Genomic DNA, 20,778 nt, shown 5'->3' with positions numbered 1-20,778 from the left:
TTTTCATGTAATATCTGTTAAAAGCCAAGAGGCCAGAAAATATATAAAAAAATGATAATCTATCAAAATAGAGAGGAAAGTAAATGCATCTTCTAAGAACAGATCTATTGTTCATAAAAATTTCCAAGTATTAATTGAGTGGCTGTATTTCTAAACAGATGCCTGGACTTAAATTATACTAAATTGATGTCTACCTTTATTCCAATTAACTTCTAAGTGGTAGAGTAAAAGGAATCTTAAAATCATTCTTATAATTTGTAAGAAAGATGGAAGACCTTATTTAAGTTGAATACAGCATTCATTCTACTAAACCACCAAAGTTCTTCATTTCAACAGATAAATGAGTCATATACAGTGATTCTGTTGAATCCAAAATGCTTCCAGTCATTCTCTCACCAGGTTTCAGCCTACAGGGTTAGAGTTACATTTTCAGATTATAAATGAAAAAGGTACAAGCTATTGCTCACCATGGGGCAAATCTATGTCTAACGTTAGCAGTAAAAAAAGTTTAGTCATGTGGAAACATAGCCCCATAAATTAGAAACTTAATAAATATGTATGTATTATTTGATTTAAAATTTGCCCTAGGCATAAGGGCCTCAGGACAGACATACGAAATGTACAGAAGACCCAAAGGGGGTAAATAAATCCAAGAGCAGGATTCAAATTAATGTGCCCACTGCTATCTATCGTTAATCGTCAGGATATATCATGCCATAATCTTTGGTGTCCAAAATATAAAAGGAAAGTTAAGAGCAAAGGTCTTGCCTGAAAATCCCCAATGCAGAAATCAAGAAACTTCTTTAGGGCAGAACTTCTTTAGGATATGCATGATTGGATTTCCTTTTATGCTTTTACTACCTCCCTTGAAGGGCAAATGTTTAAAGCATATTCTGGAGAAAAGGTTCACTATTACAATCCACCTCTCTTTTCCTTTAAGCAAATAATTCGTTGTTAAATTCTCAGAATTTAAATCAGCAATTTCAGCAGCAGTGTTTCCAAATACAGCATTGGCTGTCACCATGTGTCTGATAGTCATACAAAAAGCCTCTGTACAGTTCAGGGGATTATCCCTTTAGTAGAGGAATCTTATAATAATAAGCCATTGAACAGACAGAATGACACGCTGCACTGACAGGGATTTTGGCAAGTTGGTGTGAAAGCGTCTTAAGGAACTAGCCTTTCTTACTAACATTTTATGACAGTTTCCCTTCCATTTTAAGAGTACAAATATATAAAAAAGTATAATGATATTTCCTTGACTTTTAATAAGCAGTATAGTATAAATAAACCATTTGAAATATTTTTCTTTTTACTGTCAGTTTGTATGGAATTGCTGATACAAAATGGAACTATTAGGAACCAACCAACGACAAGTGGGCATGAATGTGAGGCAACAAGTATGTCAAATAAGTCCACGCAAATGCTGAATATAAAAGTTAATATTTGGGAACTCTGAGGTTTCCATGGTCACTTATAAATAAAATTGAAAAAACAAATATTCTCATTAAATGCAATTCAAACAATAAGCTATGATACCCAACAAAAATAATGTACACACCTTGGAGTCCTCAGTTATTACATTGTTCAACCAAAAAAATCCAGATCAAGAGAAATTGTCATTCTAATGGATTGTCAATAGAATATTGTCAATCTACTGGATTTCTATATTGTCATTCTATTGGATTTCTCTGTAAGGGGCTCAAGTATCAGAAAGAAAAGATTTAAGTTGGGGTGGGGGAGTACTGAAAAAGTTCAGAATTCTTGTTTTCTTTTTGCAAACATTTCCCTTTCAAAGAGTCGGGGAGACTGTGGAAGAAAAGCTGACCTGGAATTACACGCACAAAACATTTTGAAGTTGGCACCACTTGACAACTACACTATTTCCTTCTGTAGAGGCCCCTAAGTGCTGGCTCAAAATATTAAACAGCTAAGTACGTACGTTCACAAGTCACACACACAATGTCGACTGGCACAGCCTGTTAGCACAGTTTTTCAGATTAACTACAACAAGTGATAGCAGCAATGGTTAACAATTCCACATAAACACCACAAACACACATGTGAAAGAGCACCCTACTACAACATGCAAAACCTCAACAAAGACGGCACTGAATATTACACAATGCATAGAAATTGTAACGGTTTTTGGCAAGATTTTTTTTGTAACAAATATTTTATAAAACAGAAAGTATTTTGTTATAAATGCTATTTAAAAAGTTGTAATATAATGGATTGTAGTTATAAAAATTCAGTTTGATAAAGTTACTCTGAGTGGATTAATACTAAAATGGCCTACCTGCTACTTCATCCAGTATAAATAATCATTATAAATTAATTCTAGTGGAAGTATACTAAGGTATTTGATTTATAAAATATAAGAATTACAGAAAGTAAACAGGCATAAAAATCACTTAAATACAGTATGCACAATTACTGTTCAGATTCTATATTGCTGATGTCTTCCTAATTCTACCAACCACAAATAAATAATGCCAAAGGTTTTCAAAGCTCTTTGAAATGAATGTATAATGGTAAAAAATGCTCTCTAATTCCAGTGTAATACTAAGAACATTAGAAGTCTAGCAAAATTCAACACTGCATTCAAAAGACAAAATTTCATTGTACTTTTTTTTAACATCCCAGAATTTCATCTTTTTTCTTCAACTATGATTTAGTAAATATAATTAGTAAAATAAAAATTTGTAAATGTTTTTTTAATTTATGCTTGAATTTCCTTTTAGAAGAGTAAGCAGGTTAATATGAGAATTTACAAATACTTTGTATTTTCTACACCTTCTTGCTGTGAAGTTTCTTTCAGTTCCCATTTCCCCCCTTCCTACCTCTAAATAAATTAATCTCAGAAACATTCTAATTATGTTGATAGAAATGTGATCATTTTGATTGAAGTTATGTCCCAAACTTTCAAGATGATTTTTTTAAACTTTTCATAGACTAACAAAGGCTATAGTAGACTGCCTTCCAAATCAGTTAATATCGATGCTATATAGTTGGATATTCAAATGAATACCAAGTTTTTTAAAAAGTTACTTTTTAGTTTATAATCGTTATAGATTATAATCATTATAGAAGTCTTGTTACTAAAAATTATCATTTGTTTCCCCTCCATAAATGAAAGCTAATTATAAATGGGGTAGGCTAAGAGATGTTCGTGTGATTACATTTAGAGATTATCCCATCAAATTTCAAAAGTGGCTAAAATTAAGATATAATACTACACAATGAAAAGTGAAAATACACATGCAAAAAAAAAAAAAAGCCTATTTGAAAACTGGCAGCTTGAAGGTACTTCTAATATAAATTTTTACAGTTTTGAAAATAAGGATGTCCTTTCTTAACTCAGCAAAAATGTAGGGTTGTTTTTCTTCCCTAAACTCTATGTATGAACTGGAAGTCAGGATGCCTGGGTTCCCTTGGGTTCCAGTTGTGGCTCTGATTCCAACCAGGTGTGTGCACCTGGGCATTCTGCTAATGTCTCTAGGGCTGTTTCCTTCTTCTGCAAAAGAAGAGAGCTGGATTAATTTAGATGTTTCTAATATTCTGGCCTAATTAATTTTCTGATCAACTTAGTACTCTGACTAATCAATACTCTTGAGTGTAATTCAACTAGGTCATGGTTTACATAGAAACTCAATTAAATGTATTAAAATGCAACCTTTTTAAAAATAATCAGGTCTTTTCCTCAGCTTTGGCAGACCCAATTGGTCAATTTACAAGTAGGATGGACCATAAGAAATGTTTATTATCTTTCTTTTCTCTGTTTAGAAAAGTGAAATCAGAGTTGCTGGCAGTTTACCAATATCATCTCCTTTTCTGTTTTTATATCGTTTAGAAATACACCAACAGGATGACATAAGCAGTGTATTTCTTCATCCCAGTTATATTCTATGGCAAGGATCTCTTAAAATCATCCTAAGTTTCATCACTTTACAAGTGCTACATATTCATATCATCTCAGTCAGATCCTAGTGGGGAGAAGCAATGTTTGAATACTATGAATTAAGAAAAAAACACACAACACAATTGAAGATGTCCTTGCAAGTGGTGTGTTTCTTAATAAGTAACTATCTGTATCACACCATATGGTGAATGTGCACAGATATATCTTGCATATTTAAAAATACATTAAAATAACTAAGAACTTGTTAATTCGCTGCAGCCCTGACCAGTGTGGCTCGGTTGGAGCACCATCTCGTGCATCAGAAGGTCTCAGGTTTGATTCCTGGTTGGGGAACATACCAGGTTGCAGGTTCAATTCCCTGTCGGGGCATGTACAGAAGGCAACAGATCAATGTTTCTTTCTCACATCAATGTTCCTCCCTCGTTGAGATTTATAATTAAAAAAAAACACAAAAAACTTGCTACCATCTATTGTTTTTAATAGCCCATCACTCACATGAATATAGAAAATGGAATTATGCAGCTATGTCATCCAAACTGACAGATGGGCTTGGCATATTTGTTAGAATCATGTGAGGGGGATTGGAAAATTTCTTACATGACATTACACTGACCTTAAAATGTAAACGTCGCAAATATAGTTTTAGTGTCTTTATATGAACCATGGGATCACCTGCAAGGCAGCACGCTCTATTGTAGTGAATACCTGCCGGAGAGTTGTACTTTTGCTAAAGCACATAAATTATTTTGGCTGAAATGTCACAGTATGGATATAATTTTTTTTAAGGAACAGTAACAATAAAAATGGCACCTGGCAGTGTTATGTCCTCAGTATTATTTATACAAAAGCATAAAACGTAGAGGTAGTTGCAGATAATTTTTCATAATTTAACTCAGATTATGATGTGGATTTATGACTCATATTCAGACCAGCCCTATAACCAAGATACTACTTCGGCTCTATGTCTACTAAGCCTTTCTTCTGAAAACAGTCTTCTAAACCTGCCACAAAATTCCTATTTGGTTTCGGTTATCAAAGCAAAAATAAATTTTAAAAAAAAATTGACATTCTCCATTTAACTGTGTTCTTCTAAATGCAAACACAATAGAATTAAATAGGAGAGAGATTTTAATATTAATACCTCAATCAACACAAACAGGAATTTGAAATTTCCTAGTTCTGTTTTCTCAGTGCATACTGACCACCCCTTCTTCTCATGACAAACTTACTTTGCTGTCTAAAACAGATCAAAAATTTTTAAAAAAATATGTCAATGCAAAAATAAGATGTGCAATCACATTTTAACTGTTCTTTACAGAAAACATTTCCTTAAATATGAGAAGCACCCTATGTAAAAATATCCCTATTTTTAAAAAAGTTATTTTACAGTAGGCTGTCCTGTTGTATTTATGGACCAGTTATAGAATAACTGTTTTGTAAAGGGAACTGGGAGAAAGAGACCCGAGGTTCAAAACGAACAGAAGAGGAGGGACCAGGGGACAGAGCATGCCACCGGGAAAGATAACTCAGCACCCCTAGAGGCTGGGAAGACACTGTGTCCCCACATCTGACTCAAATCACTGGAAACTATGAGTTGGAACTAAGAAAGGTAAACAGAAAAACTCTAGAGTCAGATGACAGACAGTACCATTTCCTTAGCTATAATCTAACTGACTTGTCTTGATCGCAACATAAAATGAAGCCAACTCACCTACCTTTCAAAGTTGTTGAAAGGATTAAGATAATAAACATACAAATAAATATGCATCTGTTGAAATATCTGAGGAAATATTTACCAAAAATGTTAACAGTGATTACTTTTGGCTAGCAGACTATACAGATATATATAAAATGCACATCTGTATTTCCTAATTTTCATACATACAATGAGTAACTATTTATTGTGTAACTGATTTACACAAGTCACGTAGTACAGTGCTGGCACACATATTGGATTAAAATTGGTGCCTATTAGCATTATTAATACAAAAAAATAAAGTAAGGTATCATCTGCCCTTCTTGTTTTTAGATGCCTCTCTATGGAGGAAAAGAAGTTGATTCTACCACACAAAGTCCATGAAAGACTTCCCACTCCTGAGCCCATGGAAAGGTCACAGTTTGGAGGAATGGGTGGGTCTTTATGTGCTTGTGACTTAGCGCTGGAAAGAGCTGCCTAGCCCTGGGAAACCTCAGCAAAGCAAATCAAAACGAAATTTGTCCTGGTCATACAATAAATTAATGCATAAAATACCACCTATCTTCCCAGCTAACTGAATTAGGAGGTTGCCTCAAAGAACAAATACTCCCTAATAGTATTTCCAGATCCAACAAAGCAATTAAGATTTGGATTTTTTTATGTTATTAATTATATAGGATAGAAACCTAGTTCAACTTTATTGTTTAAATTGATTTTATTTTTGAAGTACCTAAACTAATTATTCACCACAGGCTTCAAGACTTGAAAATAAAGATCTTGGAAAAACTACCACAAAGAGCTGTTTAACCAAAATTGTTATTATTATAATTGCAGGACATTGCAGATAAATGCATTTGTATTTACTGCAGAAGAAATTTTGCACATTTTCAAGAATGCTTTGAATTCAGCTAAATCAGCTACCTAAAACGAGTGTGGATATTCCTTTGATCTCAGCTACAGAGTACAGTAATCCCCTAAGGAAAAAATAGTGAAGTTTAATGCTTATAAATAAATAATTCAAGAGGGATTTGAGCTTTGAAGAGAATAAGGTTTTTTTGTTGTTGTCTTAACTAGTGCTTCTAGATCTTTAGTAAGACTTTCCCACTCTCTACCTTCTCTTTATGCTTGATATACAATATAATACTTGGGAACATTGTCAAAGCTTCGGTAGTTCCTTCTAAATCTGATCATCAAATTTCATTTACACTGATTTCCTAGGGAACAAAAGAATTCTATCCAGGCTTAAGCATAACAGTAAAAATGAGCCATGTAACAGTCTTTTTTGCTGCAATATTGGACTTCGCATATTATTTTAAAATTATCTATGTTCCAAAAAGAATGGCACCTTTATTCTCTCCTTCTAATCCCCTTGCCCCCCAAAGGGAAAAAATGTTAGCTAAGCTTCTAAGTTTTCATACATTGCAAAAAACGAGGCACAGAAACTAAAATTCTAATCATGCAAAAAAATAAAAATAAAGTATATAAATAATTTAATGTTTATTATCAACACTTTCATATTCTGCATCTGACTGAATGCAATTTTGTGTAAGCAGTAAAGTTAGTGTTATCTCCTTCTGATTAATAGAGAATATTAAAAATAAAATAAAAATAAAGTCATTTATTAAGGAGACTAACAATGAGCGGGGGGGGGGGGGGGGGGAGGCGGGGGGAGCAGGAGTTGAGGACACAAGCGTCTAGGATGACTCTGTTTCCTTTTCGACATTTTTTTGAAAAACGTTAATGCCTTCTCTACTGTGTGTTGCCTGAGAACCACTATGGTTTTGTAAAATTCTGTAACAGTAATTACATTTAGTCACCCACAGGTACATGTGTTTTAAGCCTATAAATACTATGTTAGTAATACTAAACTATCTCCCTTGCTTATTTGTAAAAAGAAAAATATATTATATATTTCTATAAAGTTAACACTGAGGGCAGAGGAAAAGGAATGAGAAGCAGTGTCACAGTCACAGTTTCTCTGGACACAGTAACCACACCGGGGTCTAGCTCAAGCCACCTGGTCAAGCAGTGTCTGAGGAAGAGTCATAGGAGGCAGAGACGATGAAATTGCTGCTGTTGGAGTGCCCGGCCACGGACTGGGCGGCCTGCTGGCTCAGATTGTTACAGATCAGCACCAGCTGGTTGCTCTGGGCCTCGGACAAGGTGCTGCAACTCTGATACACGCTGAAGTTGGTTTTCCTGCCGGGGATGTTGCCCTTCTCACACATGGTCTTCACCATCTTGGCCAGCTTGTTCTTGCCGAGGGCCTGGCAGTTGTACCAATGCAGGGCCGCCAAGTTCACGACCGGCTTGATGGACAAGTAGAAAGGGGCATCCTCGTAGCGCATGGCCGGAGGCCGCCGCTGGGCATACTCCTTATAGTCCTGGACGGGGCACGTCTGCGGGGCATGCTGGGTGGCATACACACGGGAGTCCGTGCCCCCTCTCTTGGTTTTGGCATTCAGGTCGCCGGTGTCTTGACCCATCCACTCTAAGTATTCCAGCCCCGTTTCTGTGACCCGGAGCCGGATATCACCCCACTTCAAGGTAGATCCATGGAAGCCTGTGCAATGCCCAAAAGCCTTGGTGTTGTTGAGCCAGACGAGGTTGAGCAGACCCTCAGGGTTATAGCGGCTGAGCAATCCCCTTTTCCGCAGAATGAGCTCATCAGCAAAGGTGAGCTTCATGGACTTGTGCGGCTTATTTCCCTTCCCCTTGCAGCGGAGTTCAATCTGCTTCTGTTTCAGGGCCTCCTGGGAACGCTTGAATTCCTTATCCCTGGTGATACTGTAGCCATACCTGTGCTCTTTTAGGTACCGCTCAAGTCCACACTGGTAATTGGCCAAGCTGTTGGGTTCATACTCGGACCCATCCTTCTGCCTGGCATCTACAAAGAAAGAGGCAAGGTAGGCATCCAACTCCTTGCAAGGGATGACATAGATCTCTCTCGTTTCCGAAGGGTACTTGGAGATGAGGAACTCGCGGAAATTGCGGAGCGCAGTCTGCGTGCTCCGGATGGTTTTCTCATTCTGCTCTCTGCTGAGCTCAGCTGCTCTCTCATCCTGGTCTGCAACAAATTGGGGAGGGGAGGGATAGAGAGGGTGTTGATGAGTTCAGACAATGCACTTTCTACTCTGAAATAAAGTTTCCTTTTATAATGAAAAGGGAAAGAAGGAATCAATTTTACAGAGATCACTGACAAATGTTATTTATATACCTGTTGCATTGTAAGAGCCAACTGTTATATTCACAAATGATGTACTAGACAAAGGTATGGTGGCCCTTTGCAACCAAAATGAGCATCTTGTATCATTAGTTTAGTGCGTGAAGGTTTGTGGAAAGAGTGAGATCAGAGGCTGCCTTTGTCTTAGGAAAAATGTGCGACATTTAGGAAAACTTGAATTTGTAAGGTTGCTCAGCGAAAGGAAGTCTTTGCAATAACCACATACAACAGTAAAAATAAATTTTCTAGTAAATAAAATTTTATTCGCAAAACACACTCCTTTTTGTGTTACTGTACACATTTATAAACGATCATGTTATTTTAAAATGACAATCCTAAGGTATAATTGCCCAAATCCTCATAACTTTATAAAATGAAATAAATTAAAATTCACTAAACTAGCAAATAAGACTTTTTATAGGCACATTTTTGAGATCATATTTCCAAAATTCAAATATACACAGTACATTTTATGCTTCATTGGACTAAACTTTCAGTTATGCTAATTCCATTGGAAATTGTTTCTATATCAACAGTAAAGATGTATATAAAAACGTGTCCCTTCCCATCAAAAAGATGGAACCACAGGTTACATGGAACCTTGATCGTGCTGGCTTCCTTTACCGTTTACATGTAAAGCCGAAGGGGCCAGCACATCTGTTTATTTTGGCTACTTGTTCAAATATCTATCACAGCAGTCTTCTAACTTCAAATAAAGACTTTCCAGGAAATAAACATTCACAGACAACTTTAGGGAATAAAATATCCAGTTCCTCAACTTTCCCATGGAATCTTTTCTAAAACGTTATCTGTCTGAAATGAAGGCTGTTTGCACATGTTGCTATCTCAAATCTACCACGGTCCATACTCTGGGGTGTAAAAGACTTTGCGAGGCCAAACACAATTTATAAATTGGTGATTAAACTTGTAATGTTTCTTGTCCTCTGTCTTATCCATATCCTAATATAGGTGAAACATACCATGAGAAGCAAGGTAATTGGGCCTAAATTGTGTTCTGAATTCAGGACTTTCCAAAGGGGCTATTTATAGGCCAGTGAGGTTGAGTCTTTTAATCATATGAAATACTGATTCTATTTGCAGTCAATCTCCATTTTATATAACATTCAATATTTTCTACCTCCTTTTTACAAAAAATACTCAAATTAAACCTAACATTGAAAACCTTAGGGTGTCCATTTAAGAACGGGTGAGTGGTGTTCAGTTTCTCAAAGTTCTTTTCAAGGGTGTGCGAGTAAGAGTTTACGTCTGTTGAACGTAAGCATCGTTAGTTGGTATCCTCTAAGTAGAAGGGATGAGAGACCTTGGTTCTTTGAACGCGTGGTCACTTATTTCTTGCTGTACCAGCCACAAGAACCGTAATATTTATTAAATCTTACTCCAGGCTTTTCAAAAGGAGAAGCCATCCATAAAATCCAGTACAGCTATCCCCCGTTTTTGACAGTCTGCATGATGCCACTTCACTTCTGCCAAAGACCTACATGAGTAGCACCTGGTTTTTGCTAACGAAAAGAAACCGGAAGAGGATTTTCACTGTGGCAAAAGTAGCATTCAGTGTTGGTTTTGCAATGAGCTGTTACAGCAGCAGCAGCACAAACTCCAAAGAGCTAGAGTAGTACCACCGAGCTCCTTCCCTGGGAACTACACCCAGCATCTCAGCATCCAGCTCCACAGCACTGAACTGTGTCTGTGAGCATCTGCGCCGTGTATCTCGATTTATTCTGTGCATCCGTTAGCAAGGTGTGTCCTCAGGTATAAGGAAAGCCAAGAGAACTTGTAGGGCTGAAATGATGAGCATGAAACGGGGCATACATTAAGATCTTCAATCGTGGTGAACGAAATAAGGACGTATAAGTCAATGGTAAGTGTTTATTCACTCTCTGTGCCATTTCGGTTTAAGACCATTTTTATTGGAAGGCTCCATGGGAGAAACATGCACAGTGACATGGGTCTGCAAAAACCCATGGGTCTGTGACCTGAAGGGGGGCCCCAGGAGCCCCAACACTGGCTCAGGAACTCTCATGGAGACCCTGAGGAAGGTTTTTACAGACCAATTTCCTGTACTTATTTACATAGTCTTCATGACCCATTAATCCAATTATTACCTCCCTTGTTAGGAGATGGGATGGAAAAACATAATCAGAGCAGTATCTTGTGTTCTCACTTAATTTGAGATTTATGTTAGATTTTTTTTTTTTTAGATTTATGTTAGATTTAAATTCGGATCCATTTGCTTCTATTGCTATAGCACTCAACAAAAAAAATAAACTCAGCTATCACACTCCTTTTATGATTTTATAAAAGTAATACATCTGAAGCAATAAAAAACATTTCTCGATGTTTAACTTATTTATTATTTTCATTTAAGAGTATTTTGTCCTCTCACTCGATAGAGAAAACAAATGATATTCAAGTTCTCCTTATAAATCACTAAATGATAAATCCATCAGCTTATTAAGTAAAATATATTTTAACTTTGGAAAGTAAAAGAAAGGGTAAAAAGAAATCTGCTGAGTAGATTTACATTTATGAAGCTGCAGCTGGAATGAATATTTAATCCACATATGTGGGCACCCACGGTGCCTCCTAGCATTTCAAGAAGACCTGTGGGGTATAGTCAGAGGTAAGTCCCTGATGGTTCTGTAGATTCCATCATAACTAGACGAGATGACTATTACACATAAAACGAATTTAAAAAAGACCATACACAGCTGTATAATTAGGAATAGAGTTTGTGGCTCTAGATCCTATAGGAATTCAGAAAGAAAAAAGAGAGAAGTCAAATAGAGCTTGAGCAATGTATTAAAGGATGGGTATCATTTGGTTAATTAGAATAGGAAGTAGAGCACTCCAGGAAGAAACTGCATGAGCAAAGGGAACGAGATGGGAAGAAATCTGGCTTATGCTCATGAAGACTGTAAAACCCCCATCCTGGTTTGGGGGTGGGAGAAGGGTTGGAGTGGGGAATAAAGCTAGATCAGTAGGACAACCACATGGAGAGTTGTATATTGTCATTATAAATGTAACACCAAAGAGAGGAGACTGAATAATTTTAGTGCAAAGAACCTCTAAATGCCATGAAAAAGCTGACTCTGGGGGGAAAAATCAATACCCCAATTCTCTACCTTTGACATGCTTTATTGCCCTTATTCTGTTACTAGAGGCCAGTGCACGAAATTTGTGCACAGGGGGTGGGGGTGTCCCTCAGCCCAGCCTGCACCCTCTCCAATCTGGGACCCCTCAAGGGATGTCCACTGCCCGCTTAGGTCCAATCTCGGTAGGATCAGGCCTAAACGGGCATTTGGACAACCCTCTCACAATCCAGGACTGCTGGCTCCCAACTGCTCACCTGCCTTCCTTCCTGATTGCCCCTAACTGCTTCCGCCTGCCAGCCTGATCACCCCCTAACCACTCCCTTGCCAGCCTGATCGATGCCTAACTGCTCCCCTGCCAGCCTGTTTGCCCCTAACTGCCATCCCCTGCAGGCCTGGTCACCCCTAACTGCCCTCCCCTGCAGGCCTGGTCCCCCACAACTGCCCTCCCTTGCAGGCCTGGTCCCTCCCAACTGCCCTCCCCTGCTGGCCATCTTGTGGTGACCATCTTGTATCCACATGGCAGCCATCTTGTGTGTTGGAGTGATGGTCAATTTGCATATTACTCTTTCATTATATAGGATAGAGGCCTGGTGCACAGGTGGGGGCTGGCTGGTTTGCCCTGAAGGGTGTCCTGGATCAGGGTGGGAGTTCCCTTGGGGCGTGGGGTGGCCTGGGCGAGGGGTCTGTGGTGGTTTGCAGGCCGGCCACACCCCCTGGCGACCCAAGCGGAGGCCCTGGGATCTGGGATTTATTTATCTTCTACAATTCAAACTTTGTAGCCAAGCCTCTTGCTTGCTCCGTGGCTGCAGCCATTTTTGTTGGGATTTACTTATCTTCTATACTTGAAACTTTGTAGCCTTGAGTGGAGGCCAAGGCAGGCCAGGGTGTGCGGAAAGTTTGGCTTCCTCCATTGCCGGGGGCAACTCAAGCCTCCTGCTCTCTCCAGCTCCGTGGCTGCCGCTATTTTTGTTGGGATTTATCTATCTTCTATAATTGAAACTTTGTAGCCTTGAGTGGAGGCCTGGGCCGGCCAGGGTGTGTGGAAAGCTTGGCTTCCTTCATTGCCAGGGAAACCCAAGCCTCCTGCTCGCTCTGTGGCTGCAGCCATCTTGGTTGGGTTAATTTGCATACTCACTCCTGACTGGCTGGTGGGCGTGGCTTGTGGGTGTAGCGGAGTGGTGGTTAATTTGCATATTACTCTTTTATTAGGTAGGATTTTCTTCCATATACCTACCTCCATCTGTCATACTTGACATGTTTACTTGATAGCCTGCTTAGCATATGTCTCTCCCGAGTGGGATGTGAGCTCCGTAGGAGCCAGGACTATACTGCTTTATTCCCAAAGTCTGGAAAAACACTCGAGAATGTAGCATTCATTAAAAATGTATCAACTGAATTAACACAAAAGCTGACAGGAAAGTTACTGGGATAACTCTGTGTGTGTAATTACACAATTCACTTTAGACCATTTAGAAAGGACTGCATTTAGAAAGGATTAAACAAAAATCAGTGGTATAAAATTAAACGTTGGGACTCACAAGCATAATCTCAGTCACTTTGTTAAGGCTCTTCAGAGAGTTGCCTGTGGTCAGGGCAGGTGATGTGGACACCCATAATAATGGTACAGAATGACTTACGAGGCCACTGGACGCTTTTCGCTGGGCCAATTCCCCAGGAAATAAAGACTTATCAGCCATTGCACAAACTGCTCCAAGACAATATCTTTATTTTACTCTTAGGATGAGGAAAAAAATAATCCTTTAATAAAAGTCCATATTAGAATTAATATATCCATAAAATCAAGGGATAGCTCCCTACCCCCAATCCCGACCTCCACTTTAAAAAGAGATTATACTGCCTGGCTGGTGTGGCTCAGTGGTTGAACACTGACCCATGAACGAGGAGGTCAGGGTTTGATTCTTGGTCAGGGCACATGCTGGACAGTGGGCTCCATCCTCAGTAGGGGGCCTGCAGGAGGCCACTGATCAATGATTCTCTCTCGTCATCATTGATGTGTCTATCCTTCTCCCTTCCTCTCTCTGAAATCAATAAAAATGTTTGTTAAACTATTAAAAACAATAAATAAAAAGAGATTATACTGACATTTTTTAGAACAGCAATAGTTCCTAACCCCTACAATTTATTGAAAAAAATAATGAGCTAGATTTACTTTAAAAGTGAAAAACAAATTGATATATAAACCTAATAACTACCATAAAACACATTTAGAAATCAGTGTCTTCTTTCTCCTTTAAACACACAACTCCTTGCACATTTCTATGTTTTCTCCTAAACTTTAAAACACAGGCTACTTTCTAGGATTGTTAACGTAGCTAATTGAAGCCAGACTTGCATGCTATTATAGCTATCTGGCCAGTAAATTATTTTTATGCTCGATTAATCTTTTCCAACAGTGGGCATAAAACACATTTCCTACATAAACATTCAGGAGCATGAAAATTCAGAACAATAGTACCAGTTAGTGCAGTATGATTCTTGATGGTGCTTTTCACTGAAGCAGAAACCACTTAAATAAACATTAGTCATCTGCTCATTTCTCCTCGTTGCATGTTCTGTGACTCGACAGCATCTGGAAAATTTTCACCTTAACAGAAATTTAGCAATCAAATACAGCACGAAAATTACTAGTATTATTAAACAAATAAAGTTCAGGGGAACAACCTCCACCACCACCTTTCTCTGTCCTGGCTGGTGTGGCTCAGTTGGTTGGGTTTCATCCTAGGCACCAAAAGGTTGCGGTTCGATTCCTGGTCAGGGCACATGCCTGGGTTGTGGGTTCAATCCCCGTGTAGGGGATGTGCAGGAGGCAGCCAACTGATGTTTCCCATGCTCTCTCTCTTTCAAAAAAATCAATTAAAAATAAACCCTTCTCCTCCCATGTATATTCACTGTTAACTCTATGAACTGAATCAGGTCAAGGAGCTGTGTTAGAAGGTGGGGTAAGATACTGCATGGGTAAAGGAGACTAGATACTGGACCTTGCAGATCCTCACAAGGAATTAATTTATGGCCTAGAGGGTGCAGGAATGAGTCTGCTTTTTTAAAAAATTGATTTCAGAGAGAGAAGAATCTGCATTTTTTAAAAACATATAACTGATTTCAGCCTAGCAGGTTTGGCTCAGTGGATAGAGAGTCGGCCTGAGGACTGAAGGGTCCCGGGTTTGATTCCGGTCAAGGGCACATACCTCGGTTAGAGGCTCCTCTCTGGCCCAGGCCCTAGTCTGGGCTCGTGCAGGACGCAACCAATTAATGTATTTCTCTCACATCGATATTACTGTCTTTCCCTCTCTCTAAAAATCAATGGAAAAATAACCTCGGGTGAGGATTGAAAAAAACTTATTTCAGAGAGGAGGGAGGGAGAGAGGGAGAGAAAGAGAGAGAGAGAGACCAATGTGAAACGTCAATCAGCTGCCTCCCCCACATGCCCAGATGGGGGATGGAATCTGAAACCTAGGTATGTGCCCTGACAAGGAATCGAACCCACCACCTTTTTTCGTGTATGGGACAGGACGATGCTCCTACCAACTGAGCCACACCTGCTAGGGCAGGAGTTTGCATTTTTAACAAGTTCTCAGATGATTCTAATGTAGGTGTGGTCCAATTGTGTCGTATCCACACCCCCTTCCCCTCGAATGCCTAAAAATGACTCCTTCAAATAAGCCTCAGCCCCAGCCTGCCTGTTACAGCACCTGCCATCCTGAGGGAACAGCAGATTTTCTGATCTGAAAAAAATGTTTCCCCTGGCAGGACCGTTGTTTCACAAATAAATGAAGAGTAAGCATTTAAGTGATTTCTGCTTCAGTGACAAATACTATCAAAAATCATACTGGACTAAGTGGTATTATTATTTGACAAAATAACAAATGACTTAAACAATTACTGCCCTCGGAGACCCACTGGATTCGTACATTTGTTTTTGTAACTTTTCTGAAATTACTAAATTCAACACTGTTTCCCTAATTGCCAAAAACAGTTTTTCAAATCTAATCTTACTTGGCCCCTTTCCGGGCATTTGACATAGGTGGTATAGCAAATGGTTAATGGCTCTAACTTTGTCAGTAAGAATGCAGTGCAAATCCCAGCTCTGCTGCTTAGCCAGCTATGTGAATCTGTATGAGTTTTTTAACTTACGCCTCAGTTTCGTCAGTTGTAAAATGGGTATACAAAGTAATAATTGTACTCATAAGCATTGTATGAGTATGGGATAAGATAGGAAAGCAAATCACTTAGCTCAGCACTGGGCATATAAAGCATCTAGTTCAACTCTTTAAACATCTCACTGCTTAGAAATATGTTCCAGCTAGGCCAGTGTGGCTCAGTGGTTGAGCAACGGCCTATGAACCAGGAGGTCATGGTTCAATTTCCTCGTCCGGGAATATGCCCGGGTTGTGGGCTTGATCTCCAGTGTGGGGCGTGCAGGAGGCATCCGATCAATGATTCTCTCTCATCATTGATGGTTCTCTCTCTCTCTCTCTCCCCTTCCTCTCTGAAATAAATTTAAATATATGTAAAGAAATGTATTTCAACCCAGGAAATCAAAAGTTTTTCCACTTCAACTGAGTTCCTCCTCTATTGATGCTTTAATGTGTAGCAAATATATGCTAAGTCTTCCAATCTAAAAAAGTCACCAATGTTAGGCATATCCTGCCACAGACATATATAAACAGCTGGAGTTCATATCTATATCTACAACAACTGTCAAGAGACCTTCCATTCCACATGATCTGTGATTGGACACGCTTATTGTGTCACTGTAAGAAGAGACAGAATGTGACTATATGAATTCAGGACGGGACTAAATAAGGGTAAAATCATGCAATTCCCTCCTCTAAGAAAGCTGTGTTTTTGAAATTAAGTAAAGGAGGGGTTCTCCTCAATTGCAACTCTCCTCAAAAAAAGAGCTGTAGCATCCCAGGTGGGACTTAATGAGCCTTGTGGTCAATTCTGCTAGCCAGGGACAGCTGTAGCCTAGCCCCCATTTGCCTTAGAAAGAGAGAATTCAAACAGGCTTCACACATAAAGGAGATGCTTCATTCAGTGACAACAAAAAAAGGCAGAAAGGAGGCCAGATGACAGGAGTGAATAAAAGCTAGATGAAGCTTCTCAAATCTCAAACTTAATTTCAAGTCATAGAAAAGAAATTAAGCATTCCAAAGGCAAAAGAATAGAACAAGAGAGTAAATATTGTACTCCATTAATCACAATAAGAAGCACTTTCATCTTGGCCAAAATATATTTTAAATCAGCTTTAGAATGTGGCTGCATTTTCAGTCTTAGCGGCATGAAGCCCACATGACTGTAATTAATGTAATAAATCATGCTGTGGAATTTCCTACACAATCTGACAGTACTCGTTGACACACTGCTTATTGGGGACTGCAGAGGTTTCTCCCCCACTTTTTTATTATTCAGCCAGAGTCACTGAATCAAGAGTACCTTCTAGGATGTCTGAAATATCTGCTGCTGATATAATACATAAAATAGGTAGTGGGCTGCTGCCATCAGACTTTGATATACAAAACATCACATCCAATTTTCAAAAAGAAACTTGGTTTTTAATTCTCGCTTTTCTGCTTAGGGCAGTTGTTTAAGATACATGGATTCATTATAGATGTGACATTTACATTTTCCAGTTTCAGTCATGAGGCCATAGCATTACACACATGGCTCACTCTCCAAGTTAATTCTATGATGATTCTAGTACTTATATAGCACAGGATACTGTTAAACAGGCATTTTTCATTGGCCTATATGTGTTCTTTCATTGTTTTCCAACATCTAGATCCTTTAAGCAAAATTTTACTGAATAGTAAATCATTTTCAAAAGTAAAAATTAATTTTAAAGAAGTAAAAATTAGCCCTTGTACAGTTCAGGAATTCAGCAATAACCACATTTCACCTCAGTGAGTTTACATATCTTTAACTATGCTTTGCATAAATATCTTCTAATTTAGAAATGTCTGAAGTTTTAATAAACAGATGGTTGAAGAATAACTATTCACAAGAGGAAAATATATATTTCCCCTGATAAATTATTTTATTCATTTTATCATAAGACTAGAGGCCCGGTGCACGAAATTCGTGCACGGAGGGGGGTTGTCCCTCAGCCCAGCCTGTACCCTCTCGAATCTGGGACCCCTCAAGGGATGTCCGACTGCCCGTTCAGGCCCGATCCCTGGGATCGGGCCTGAACGGGCAGTCGGACATCCCTCTCACAATCTAGGACTGCTGGCTCCCAACTGCTTGCCTGCCTGCCTTCCTGATTGCCCCTAACCGCTTCTGCCTGCCAGCCTGATCACCCCCTAACCACTCTGCTGCCAGCCTGTTTGCCCCCAACTTCCCTCCTCTGCCGGCCTGGTCACCCCTAACTGCCCTCTCCTGCAGGGTTGATCACCTCCAACTGCCCTCCCTTGCAGGCTTGGTCCCTCTCAACTGCCCTCCCTTGCAGGCCAGGTGCCTCCCAACTGCCCTCTCCTGCTGGCCATCTTGTGGTGGCGATCCTGTGTCCACATGGGGGCAGGATCTTTGACCACATGGGGTAGCTATATTGTGTGTTGCAGTGATGATCAATCTGCATAGTACTCTTTTATTAGATAGGATAGAGGCCTGGTACAGGGGTGGGGGCCAGCTGGTTTGCCCTGAAGGGTGTCCCTGATCAGGGTGGGGTACCCTTGGGGCGTGGGGCGGCCTGAGTGAGGGGCCTGTGGTGGTTTGCAGGCCGGCCACGCCCCCTGGCAATGCAAGCGGAGGCCCTGGTATCTGGAATTTATTTTCCTTCTACAATTGAAACTTTGTAGCCTGGAGTAGAGCCAAGCCTAGGGCTCCCTCCGAGGCCCAAAGCCATTTGTGTTGGGGTTATAATTGAAACTTTGTTGCCTTAAGCGGGTGGGCCTGGCCAGGGTGTGTGGAAAGCTTTGCTTCCCCTGTTTCCGACGGCAACCCTGGTCTGCTCTCTCAAGCTCCATTCTGCCGCCATTTGTTTGAATTTGTTTACCTTCTATAATTGAAACTTTGTAGCTTGAGTGGAGGCTTAGGCCTGCAACGGCTGGCAGAAAGCTTGGCTTCCTCTGTTACCTAGGAAACCTTGCTCTCTGTGGCTGTAGCCATCTTGGTTTGGGTTAATTTGCATGCTCGCTCTGATTGGATGGTGGGCGTGGCTTGTGGGCGTGGCTTGTGGGTGTGTCGGAGGTATGGTCAATTTGCATATTTGTCTATTATTAGATTAGATACATGTTTAATATAAAAATTTTCCCCAAATAAAGGTATAAAGAAGAAAGCAAAACTGCCTAAAAATCCATCACCCATAGATAGCCATTGGCTACATTTTGCTGTATAGCTGATTTAAAATTTTATTTTAAAATACAACTCTTTAATCACCACAAGTCTAGTCTATTCCATCTTAACTATACACTTCAGTTTGGGGATTTTTTTTTTTTCTCTCTTCAAATTTGCTTTGTCTTATGTCCAAGAGAAAAATTATTGGTAACACAGTAATGCCTGGCTAAGTTACTATTTCTGACATATTCCTTTTGATCATCTAAAATTATAGATTTTAAGACTTGAATAAAAACTTTGCATTGGATTTATTATCTATTAGCGACACAGAAGTTCCTTTCTTAGCTCCTGACAATTCCCTATGTCCACTCTTGCTCCCATTCCAACTGTTCTCCACACAGCAGCCTGAGTTTTCCCAAAGGAAGCAGAGGAAATGAGATATCCTTTTCTTTCTACAAAGTTTCCTATTTGCATAGTTGTTTCAACATTCAACAGAAATATATTCAGCACTGTCAACTTGGCAGACACTGTTTTAGGCACAGCTGTACAAGTCTCCTCAACTGTTAAACACTTTTATTCTCTCCTTGGGGAGACAATTAGACAATAACAGCAGGTGGAGATTGGGACTAGAAAAGGAAGAATAAAAACTGTAAGTTTTGGCAATGAAGTTTTTGGAGAAATAAAGAAAATGGAGGGACTTTTAAGTGCGAGGTGGGAGGACGCTGAAACGTGTAAGACAGTGTCACCATGGCAAGTGAGCCAATTGGTTAGACCAGTGGTCGGCAAACTCATTAGTCAACAGAGCCAAATATCAACAGTACAACGATTGACATTTCTTTTGAGAGCCAAATTTTTTAAACTTAAACTTCTTCTAACGCCACTTCTTCAAAATAGACTCGCCCAGGCCGTGGTATTTTGTGGAAGAGCCACACTCAAGGGGCCAAAGAGCCGCATGTGGCTCGTGAGCCGCGGTTTGCCGACCACTGGGTTAGACTCTCGATTCCAATAATTACAGGCTGTAGTTGTTCCTTGTGATTAAACCCCTATCCCAGTGGTCGGCAAACTCATTAGTCAACAGAGCGGCAAACCACGGCTCACAAGCCGAATGTGGCTCACGAGCCGCAGTTTGCCAACCACTGGGTTAAGGCATGAACTTGGAAACCAGACTGCCTGGGTCAGAATCTCAGCTCTCCCACACTCCCACTGTGTGATCTCCAGCAAGGTCAACCATTTGCGCTATAGTTCTGTACCTGTAAAATGGAGTTAATTATAGTCCTAACTTCATAGAGTTGTGGGAACTCAGTTCCATAAGTAATTAAGTGAAATAATAAGCACTCTGCAAAAACTGACTATTTTACTGCTGTTTGGCATGAAGCAATCAAAGAGCGCTAGCAGCATAGGACCCTGCCTGCTGAAGAGCAGTTTGGAAGTAAAATAACCATCAGCATTTGTTACAGTTCATCAGTATGTCAGTCAGAACTGAGTATCTGAGAAGCACTTTTCATGAGTTTGCCAAAATTCTACGGCT

General features: G+C 39.7%; 1 protein-coding gene across 2 annotated transcripts in view; it reads right to left on the bottom strand.

Moving 5' to 3' along the window:
- The window catches only part of KIAA1958 (KIAA1958 ortholog), a 55,183-nt gene that overhangs the window by 16,354 nt on the left and 18,051 nt on the right, over positions 1-20,778 (bottom strand). The window contains exon 2 of one of the 2 annotated variants that reach the window (XM_008141790.3): positions 8,602-8,685. The exons of the other annotated variant lie outside the window; for it this stretch is intronic. Coding sequence (XP_008140012.2) covers positions 8,602-8,685 — 84 coding nt within the window. The remainder of the gene's footprint in view (positions 1-8,601; positions 8,686-20,778) is intronic. 2 annotated transcript variants of the gene reach the window in all.

The sequence above is a fragment of the Eptesicus fuscus genome, chromosome 15 (assembly GCF_027574615.1).
Source record: "Eptesicus fuscus isolate TK198812 chromosome 15, DD_ASM_mEF_20220401, whole genome shotgun sequence".
Lineage (NCBI taxonomy): Eukaryota > Metazoa > Chordata > Mammalia > Chiroptera > Vespertilionidae > Eptesicus > Eptesicus fuscus.
Note: the sequence above shows the minus strand (reverse complement) of the source record. Positions and strands in the feature narration are given on the sequence as shown.